This window comes from Humulus lupulus, chromosome 2, assembly GCF_963169125.1.
Source record: "Humulus lupulus chromosome 2, drHumLupu1.1, whole genome shotgun sequence".
NCBI classification, from domain to species: domain Eukaryota; kingdom Viridiplantae; phylum Streptophyta; class Magnoliopsida; order Rosales; family Cannabaceae; genus Humulus; species Humulus lupulus.
The window spans coordinates 270,018,545-270,028,182 of NC_084794.1; the positions used below are offsets into that span (position 1 = coordinate 270,018,545).

General features: G+C 34.6%; 1 protein-coding gene across 8 annotated transcripts; it reads right to left on the reverse strand.

Moving 5' to 3' along the window:
• Positions 1–995: 995 nt before the first annotated feature.
• LOC133819392 (uncharacterized) lies at positions 996–4,463 on the reverse strand. 8 transcript variants are annotated; one of them, XM_062252639.1, is made up of 4 exons: positions 4,178–4,463; positions 3,069–3,267; positions 2,848–2,902; positions 996–2,548 (listed from the first exon to the last, which is right to left on the reverse strand). In XM_062252639.1, exons 1-3 carry the CDS (start codon positions 4,288–4,290, stop codon positions 2,882–2,884), a joined length of 333 nt encoding a protein of 110 aa, XP_062108623.1. In that variant the 5' UTR covers positions 4,291–4,463; the 3' UTR covers positions 996–2,548; positions 2,848–2,881. The 8 variants fall into 8 exon arrangements, 6 of the variants coding, with proteins under 6 accessions (XP_062108623.1, XP_062108622.1, XP_062108621.1 ...); XM_062252638.1 differs by having other exon boundaries at positions 2,843–2,902; XM_062252637.1 differs by having other exon boundaries at positions 3,110–3,267; positions 4,178–4,462.
• Between the last annotated feature and the right edge of the window lie 5,175 nt (positions 4,464–9,638).

Here is a 9,638-nt window from a genome sequence, read left to right on the forward strand (position 1 = left end):
TAGGTTCACAGTTAAAAAGAATATAATGAGGAACTGTGAATATAAAATTATATTTAAAAATATTTTAACTAAAATCGATAAAATCGATGAGGATACTATTTTAATCTATTTTATAAACACAATTAATTTTATTATATTGTTAAAAAAAAGAAAAACTTTGTTGTAGGGTAATTACAACAACAATTTGGATTTGAGGGTGTTCTTGGCCTGTAAAACAATGGATATGGCCACATGTTTGCCATTTAAAAAAACAATAATTGAAAGTGCTCTTTGTTGTAGTAACTTTGCAATTGGCCTTTGGCAGGAAAAAGTTAAAAGTGGGTGACAAGAAAAATGATCATGACTTGTGAGATAGAAAATGTCAGAAAGTGTTAGAATCCAAATTCTCGGCAGCCAAACAGACGACGAAAGGGATGTACAAAGAGAATGCCGACTCGTGCTTGAACTCGTCCCAGAGTCGTACTAACATTCCAAGTCTTATATTTTCTGAACCTGAGACACCGAATCATCCCTATTCTCCGAACCATCAAACTCTGAATCTCAATTCATTTCGTTTCGCATTGATTATTCGAATAGAATCGATAAATAACAAGAAAATTTTCAAACAAAACTTTGGAGAAACAGAGAAGGAAAGGAATAAAAAAACAAAGAAGAGTAGAGACTAGAGAGTTATAGATTGTTTGGAATTGTATAGTAGGCAAGAATGTAACGGTTTTCCTGTGTAGTTAATTTTACAAGGGTCAAGTTTGTCTCTGATAAAGTAATTAATGTAACTAATTAATCTTATGTCTCCATCATTAGCACACATAATTTATTTATTATTTTTCTAATCACGCTACACACGTTAGTTTCATTTTTTATTTTATTTAAGTATGAGCTAGGATTTTATTTAAGAAGAATAAAGGACCAAGTCTAGTACAACAACTCCGTTAAGCCAATTCAGCAAATCTATCCCCGAGGAGCAAGCAATAACAGCAACAAAGGCTAACAAGACAAGGATAAATACAGCATACATGCCAAATTTATAGTTGTCAATGAGTTCCAAACTGTACAAGATAGTTGGAAATAAGAAACATATAGGGTTCTTAATACAAAATTCCACACAAGGTGAACAAACCAAAATAAAAACTACAAACAAAAACCCTAAACTAAACCAGCAACGAGATAAATAACACAACAAAACTAACTAAAATAGCAGCAATAGTAAAAATTAGAAATGGCATCGACAAAAAGCCACCATCATTCCGAGCAGATGAAATCGTCGGAATGAAACACACGAGACTCCTTCAAGTAGACCCACGCAGGCACAACCCAACACACAACCAAAAGGGAAAAAACCAGTCAACTCCACAATTGCAGATTTGTTGCTTTCAAACCAAAATTAACAAAACTACCACCTACAACGTGAAAAGCGTTCGAAGTCGAAGCTACCCCACTTGGCTCCATGCCAGTGGCCAGTAAATGTACTGGGACGTGCGCTCGGAGCGCCAACAGAGCCAAAAGACCTTTCTCTCTCTACTGGCAACTAGGATTTAGTTCGTCTTGCACAATATTGGAATAGGCATAATTGTTAGAATGTGCAATTGAATCAAAACAACTTTGAGAGAGCTAAATTGGGTTGGATCCGAAACTATTCCCACTTTCCAAACCCAAGGAGAATTTCGGGCCATATAAACCACACACATTGGGTTTGTTTGGTAAAAAAATTTACTTTCTGTTTAATTAATACAAAATAAAAATATACTTGGTAATTTTTATTTTGAAATTTTAAAAGTAAAATTAAAAAAAAAATAAGCAAGATTAGAATAGCATTTACAAAATATTTTTGAATCTTGAGTAAGGTATTAAATAATATGATAAATGAAATAACAGGAAGAAATTTGAGAAATAAAGAGACATTAGAGATAAAATGAAGAAGAGAGAGTAGATTAGAAAATAAAGTGAGCGTGTCGGAACTGGGGAAATGAAGAGGAGAGGCTGGAGAGCGATTACTAACACGTACTTTTTCCAGAGTAAATATTAAAAGAAAAATGCAAAGAATTGATCATTAAAGTGAAGAGAGATTACTAACACCATACTGTTTTCAATTTTCATAGAGAAAAGTTGATGTTTCAAATTTCACCAAGAAAAAAAATATGATATTTCAATTTTCTCATATGAAATTGATCTTTTACCATAAAAAGTTTACTAAACTAAATATGAACAACACGTCAACTTATAAAATAAAACTTTAAAAAACATAACAAAAATCACAGTTAACTAAAACCATTATATACCTATAATAATCATTAATGTCAAATGAGAGATCAAAAAGGGATCTGAGACTGAGCCCTCCTCACCCATGACCAGCTGAAACAAATCCAACTCCCAGCAACGGTCAAGGACACATTCTACAGCCTTTGGCAACCATCAAAACAAGTTGAGTGGGCACCGTGAACAGACCAGGATAATCCATACTTGTAGCATCCCAATTCCCAAGCAAAGAATGTGTTATCCACTGGGACCCTTACACTCTGATTCAGGTCATGGCTTTGCCCACTTCATCGAGCTGAGAATGATTAAAATATTTTAAAACAAAAATCCCCATACTTTTTCATTTTAAGATTACCAAGCGCAGCCACAAATTTATCTTTTTAAAACTCAAACATCCAATCACATTTTTAGAAATAAATTTTAACATACCAAATTCAAAATTTTCACAACCAATCACTTTTATTTTATTTTTTATTTCTTATAATTAAATTTATATATTTGTGACAAAATTCACATAACTCAATAAATATATGTATATGTGTATAATCACAGAGTAATTAGATTCAACAAGGTAGAAAATACTCAGAACCTTACAATAAGCAATTGTTGGACTGTACAGAAACAATACTTAAGACCCACCCATTTGCCACTGCATTTTACAACAAAAACAAACAGAATAGTTAAAACAGAGAGCATCTGCTTTCCTCAAACTTGACAAAAAGTGCAAGTACTATTAGGCATATCAAAATCATAGCTTTTTTGTTCTATATCAATTGCAAGATCATAGTTAAGATATCATAGGCATAATTTGTTACTTGTATCAAGGCAATAGAACAGAGTTGGCAACTACTACAACCTTCGGAGCTAAAACATGAAAACATTAGAAATATTGGTGCAAGAAGTAAAACCATTAATACTGGTTCCCCTTTGTTAGTGTTTGATGCTTGCTTTGCAATACCCTGTTGCTGTGCACGTGCCGCTCTTCCTGCTGCAGATTTTTCAAACTGTTCTTGCCTGAAATTATGATAAAAAAAGGTACATATTTATAATATAAATAAACAATTACATCACTACTTGAGGCTAGCTTAAGTGGTTGGGTTGGGTGTGTGAGTGTGGTAGGGGAAGAGGTTCTGATCCTACTGTAAATAAACAAATACATCCACTCCACCATTTTTCACCATTAAAAAAAATTAACATAGCAAAGTCCAGTCACAACTACACAATGACAGTAAGACCCGTTATACTTTGTATCTACGAATTAGCACTTATGTGTTGTAGTTTTTTTCTTAAGGCTACTCCTAAAAGGAGTGCAAAGAGAGGCAGTCTTCAACTTAAGTAGGCAGAATTTTTGAGGCAGAAGCATGTTAAACTGTACCAAATGATGTATCCAAATTCCAAAATGCATCAAATTAATTAAAATGAAGATATTTTAAAAAAATGAAAATTTGAACAATTAGGAGTATACATTGTTTAGGCAAGGTTTGCTAAAAGGGTCAAACACCAAATTCAACAAGGCAAACAATGATCCATTGCTTGTAAAGAACTCAGTGTTTTGAAATAATTACTATCATATTCGACCATATAAACAGATAAATGGGATTATAGGAAACAATTTCATTTACTAAAATGTTGTCACAAATCCATTTAGGAAATAATCAAGATCAAGTGCTAGAAAATCATATAACGTGTTCTGCAAAACTCATATACCGGCAATATATACATATATGATAGATATTAAAATCCCTAAATTGGGCAAAGTCATCGACCCTTTTGGTTAATTAACATCGATGGTGAGACTACAGAAAAAGTTATGAATTTTATGGTTTAAATAAAATGATCGTTGACATAGTTGAACAAAATTGATCAATAAAGAAAAAATTGATTAAAATAGGAATAATATAATTAGAGGGAGAGAGAGTGAGACCGTTTCTGAGCAGCTTCGGCAGCTCTGGCACGAACTTCAGCGGCGGCTAACCTTTCCTCTTCTTTCATTTCTTGCTTCTTCTCTTCGTCCAAGCAAGACACGCACTGCCCCATAGCTCTCTCTCTCTGGGTATTCCTTCCTCTTCTTCTTCCGCTATTTGACTTTTGTCGTTGTGGTTTCTTTCTCTCAGATATTCCCCTTTCTTTCTTTCTTTCTTATTTTGTAGTCGTTTTGCAATTGGAGCTAATTAATACATCTCTCATGCAGATTATCTTTGAGACTGTTTTTAAAAAAAGTAGGGGCAGATTGTTAAAACTGTATTTTAAAAAAGTATAAATAGTGCCCCTAAAATATATAGAGAAATTTGCATATATCCAAGTTAACAAAAAAAAAAAAGTCTAAGTTAACAAAAAAAAAAAAAAGTCTAAATATACCACCAAGTGAAACTAATTACAAATATACGACACCCAACAATAGTGCCAACCAATGAATGATCTACTGGTAAATACATCACTCAAGCTCACATGTAACACACTCTTTTCTTTTGTTAACATGTTTGTAACAATAATTTACATAATAAATTTTATACCTAAAATATTTAATTTTTGTAACTAAAATTTACAAAAAATGCTAGATGTTAGAACAACTAAATTTTTAACAAATGCTATAATTACAAAGTAAAAATATAAGTTACAAAATTATAAAAGGTAGTAACAAAATTATTACAATCAATAACAAAATTGTTACAAACAATAATTAAAAATCATTAAAAAGTAAAAAAGTCAGTTACAAAATTATAATAAGTAGTAACAAAACTATTACAATAATTAAACAACTTTTACAAATTTGTAAATAACATTTACAAATTTGTAAATAACATTTACAAATTAATTTATAACAAAAAAATTGATTTTTGTAACAAAAGTTTGCATAACTAATTTACAAATAAAAATATATTTTTTGTAACTAATATTTGCATAAATAATTTATAAATTTACTTAACATAATTATAATAAAAAATTTACCAAACTAGTTTTATAATTTTAATAGTTATTTATCCTTTCAATAATATTCTTGAAACAATTACTATTTTGTAACAGCTTATTATTATTTCAATAATTATTTGCCTTTTAGTATTATTTAAAGAGTATAATTTTAATCCCCTGTGGGCTATAACTAGCTATATATTTGTCAAAGATATCGATATGACCATCAAACCAAACCTTCATTCATTCAACTATATTACAGGGTTTATATATTTTTGGACAATGTGTTTTGTCCTATTACTTTTTTGGACTTTGTGTTTTGACAAATTATTTTTTGGACCCTATATTTTGTAAAATAGTTAAAATAGAATCTTACACTTAATTTTTATGAAGAAAAATTTGAATATAACAACACAGTTTTTAAGCAAAATGATTTTATTTTTGTTCTGAATTGTTAGTTTGGTAAATTATTTGTGATTTTAGTTAAGAAAATATTGATCAAAATCGGGTTTAAGATTCTATTTCAACAATTTTACAAAACATAAGGTCCAAAAAGTAATTTATCAAAACATATGGTCCAAACAAGTAATGAGACAAAACTCAGGGTCCAAAAAAATATAAACCCCTATATTATATATGTATACATGCTTCATTTATTATATATAGGCGAAATAATATGTACATATGACAAGGCATTACAATTATTAATTTTAATGTTTTAATTCCATCACTCACAAATGGATAAATCTATAGTCATATAGATGATATTATACTAATATATATGATTGTAGTACTATAGTATAGTATGTGGTATGCATATTTATATGGATACATATCTTAAAACGTCCTATATCAAAAGTCTTAACTGCATAAGAAATCGAACCCGAAACTAAGGCTGTGGCAGTTTTTATTACTACGTGTCCGCCAGCCAGTAAGTGCTTGGCCCCGGGCATTGATTAAGTGAGAGATGAGTCAACTCGATCACTCAGATGTGGGGAACAGCCGGATTGGGTTGGTAATGAACTTGAGTGGGCGAGGGAAAGGGAACCGGGGGACAGGTCTTTTTACGGCCTTTTGATCATGATGCATCATGAACGTGCCAATATGTGATCGGGGAGAGCGGTGGTTAGATATAGGGGCGGCTTTGCCGGCTTGGATTGGAAGGAAGGGCTTTGCTTTTTGAGGCCGGTTTGGATGAGCGTGGGCAAGTTCGGGATTCGCTATCGCTTATATTTGACATGTATCGTATATTTCAAAAAAAATTTGAGATATATATTGATGTGTGTAATTTTTCCTAAAATATACAGTGTGTTAAAATTTCTCTCTAAACTATTGATACTATCAGATCATGCCTCAGGTTACGATTTGCATAAAGTAATTAGCATTTTTACCCCTCAAATTTTGACAACTACCAAATTATACCCCATTTAATTATAAAAATTTTAAAATCTATTTTTGTAATTAATTCTTAAAAACTTTTAAAAAATCAATAAAAGAGTAAAATTATTTAAAATTCATTCTAAATACATTTAAGTTTAAAAATATTTTTTATTGACGCCGTTTTTCGTCAACTTAAATCTGAAGAGCACTAAACAATGATTTAAGAAAATAAGGAAGAACAATTGGATTTTTACGTGGTTCAGCAGTTAAAATCTGTCTAATCCACAAGTCAATATTATTGATTTGTGGTATTCTCTCTGTAGTGGACAAAATTTGTCTACAAATTAAAGCTCAACTAGTCAGCCAGACTAATTCGCTAGGCCCAAAAAAGCTAACAAGGCCCAAACCAATGTAAATGCGCTCACACATATTGGATAAACCATCCAACGACCCAGCTGGTACCCAAGCCCGAGTCCGGATGCATTCAGTCAGCCAGGGACATTGAAGCAGTCAAAGTACACGCTCTTCTTCCCATAAAGATCGGAGAAGAACCACTAAGAACAGGTCAGACGGGCAGATAGAGGGAAGGAAAATGGAACAAAAAGAAGAACAATAAATAAGTCCCTCAGGGGTTGAGAACGTGATATCTGATAACCATTTTACTCTACTTTACTCTCTTGCTGACGGGGTGAGCCCTTACGAGAGTACGTAGGCCGCTTCAACAAAGAGAAGGTGTCTATAACCCATTATAATCAGGACACATCCATCTTAACCTTCTGCAAAGGACTCCGCTACGACTCAGACCTATACAAAGAACTTACCAAGTATCCTTGCAAGGCGATGGAAGACGTTCTCGCCAAGGCTTGTGCACAAATCAAATGGGAGGAGGATGAAGCTAACTATTATCACTCTTCTCCAAGGAAAGACTCAAGGGTAGATAGACGACAGAGTGACAGATGATTCAAGACATACCCGTATCCTAGTAGATCAGAGAATAGAAGGAGGGAGTACAACCAGTCATCCGAGACATGTCTCAGAGATGGACCAAAGATACTAGAATACAATATTTCGATCTCACCATTCGAAGTCGTTGGCATACTAAAAGGACTCAGAGACAAAGTGAAATGGCCGGAAAGGATGAGGACTCCATCTGACCAACGAGACAAAACAAAATGGTGTGAGTTCCACAATGACCACGGTCACCGAACGGATGAGTGCATTACCTTAAGACTCGAAGTATCCAACCTATTAAGGCGTGGTCACCTGACTGACTTGCTCACAGACAAAGGCAAAAGAACATTCCAGCAGGAGGCAGACGTGTCAGTCGTCCAAAGATAAGTAACTCCTCCGAAGCCACCTACTTATGGATGGACAGTGAACGTAATAACGGGTGGCTCTGAGGTAAGTGGAGGCACCCATTTAGCAGCCAAAAGACATGCCAGGCAGACCAACTGGATCAAAAGAGAGTCCAGCGGGACAGAGAAGAATACCATCAACCTACCAGCTCAAACCATCAGTTTCTCAACAACAGAGTCAACCAGACTCCTCAACCATCATCACGATGCTCTTATTATTGCACTTTACATTGCTAATTGTCTTACTAAACGTATACTTATTAATAATTGCAGTTCAGCTAACATTTTTTTGGGAAATGGGGATAGATGAATCAAAGATCATAAGGAAGACTACAATCCTCATCGGTTTTAGTGGAGAGAAAAAGAACACACGAGGAGAGATCGAGCTACCTTTCTATGCCGAAGAAGTCAATCTGTGCACAAGATTCCTGGTAGTAGACTCTCCGTCTGCTTACAACGTGATACTAGGGTGACCATGGATACATGAACTAGAGGCAGTCCCTTCAACATGCCACGAAGTTCTAAGGTTCCCAACTAAATGGGGAGTAAAAGAAATCAAAGGCCAACAGAAAGACTTAAGAGCATGTTACCAGACTACCATGAAGGCCAAACCCGCTTAGTTATAGCAATTACAAGAAGACAAACTGACTGACTCCCAGATGAACCAACTAGACGTGGAGGAGTTGGACGAAGTTCAGATACATTCGGACTTCCCAGATCACAAATTCCAAATCAGATCACGATTGGACCCTGGCATCAGAACTAAACTCATTGATTTTTTAATTGTCCATTATGCTTGTTTTGCTTGGTCCATGTGGAAATGACTGGAATTGACCCTGAAGTAATTGTCCATAAATTGCAGGTTCATCTAGACTACCCATCAAGGAGGCAAAAAAGAAGAAAATTTTCCCCTGAAAGGAACAAAGCCATTAACGAAGAAGTTCAAAAGCTCATTGATAATGGGTTCATGAGGGAGGTGCGTTATCCTGACTGGTTGGCCAACATAGTCATTGTGAAGAAGAAGAATGGAAAATGGCGAGTCTGCATCAACTTCACAGACCTCAACAAGGCGTGTCCAAAGGATTCATTCCCATTACCACACATAGACATGCTGGTAGACGCCACAGCCGGTCATGAACTCCTGAGCTTCATAAATGCATACTCAGGATACAACCAGATCCTGATGCATTTATACGACCAGGAAAAGACAGCCTTCATGACCAACTTGGGCATATTCTGCTACGAGGTCATGCCATTCGGACTGAAGAACGCATGAGCGACTTACCAGAGATTAGTCAACAAGATGTTTGTCGACTTGCTGGGGAAGACGATGGAAGTCTACATTGACGACATGCTCATCAAATCCCTCATTGCAGAGGACCATATCAGCTATTTAAAACAATCTTTTGACATTCTTAGGAAATATAACATGAAACTGAATCCAACTAAATGTTTTTTTAGTGTGATTGCAGGAAAGTTCCTTGGGTACCTAGTAACTCAAAGGGGAATCAGGCTAACCCAGCACAAATAGAGTCAATCCAAAGGATTCCTTCCCCAATGTTCATAAAAGACGTACAAAAGTTAACTAGACGCATTGCGGCACTCAGCCAATTCATCTCAAAGTCGTCAGAATGATGTCACCTCTTCTTTAATACATTAAGGAAATCAAAAACCTTTGAGTGGACAGCTGAATGTGAAGAGGCACTAACCTAACTAAAACAGTACCTGAACAACCCGCCT

What these genes read in the sequence shown, in the direction of transcription:
- LOC133819392 (XM_062252637.1), bottom strand. Translation starts at nt 4,290, where the DNA reads ATGGGGCAGTGCGTGTCTTGCTTGGACGAAGAGAAGAAGCAAGAAATG. An exon ending in TTCATGTTTTAGCTCCGAAG is followed by an intron (nt 2,903 to 3,109) that starts GTTGTAGTAGTT and finishes TGTAAAATGCAG; the next exon opens with TGGCAAATGGGTGGGTCTTA. An exon ending in CAGTCCAACAATTGCTTATT is followed by an intron (nt 2,549 to 2,847) that starts GTAAGGTTCTGA and finishes AATCATTCTCAG; the next exon opens with CTCGATGAAGTGGGCAAAGC.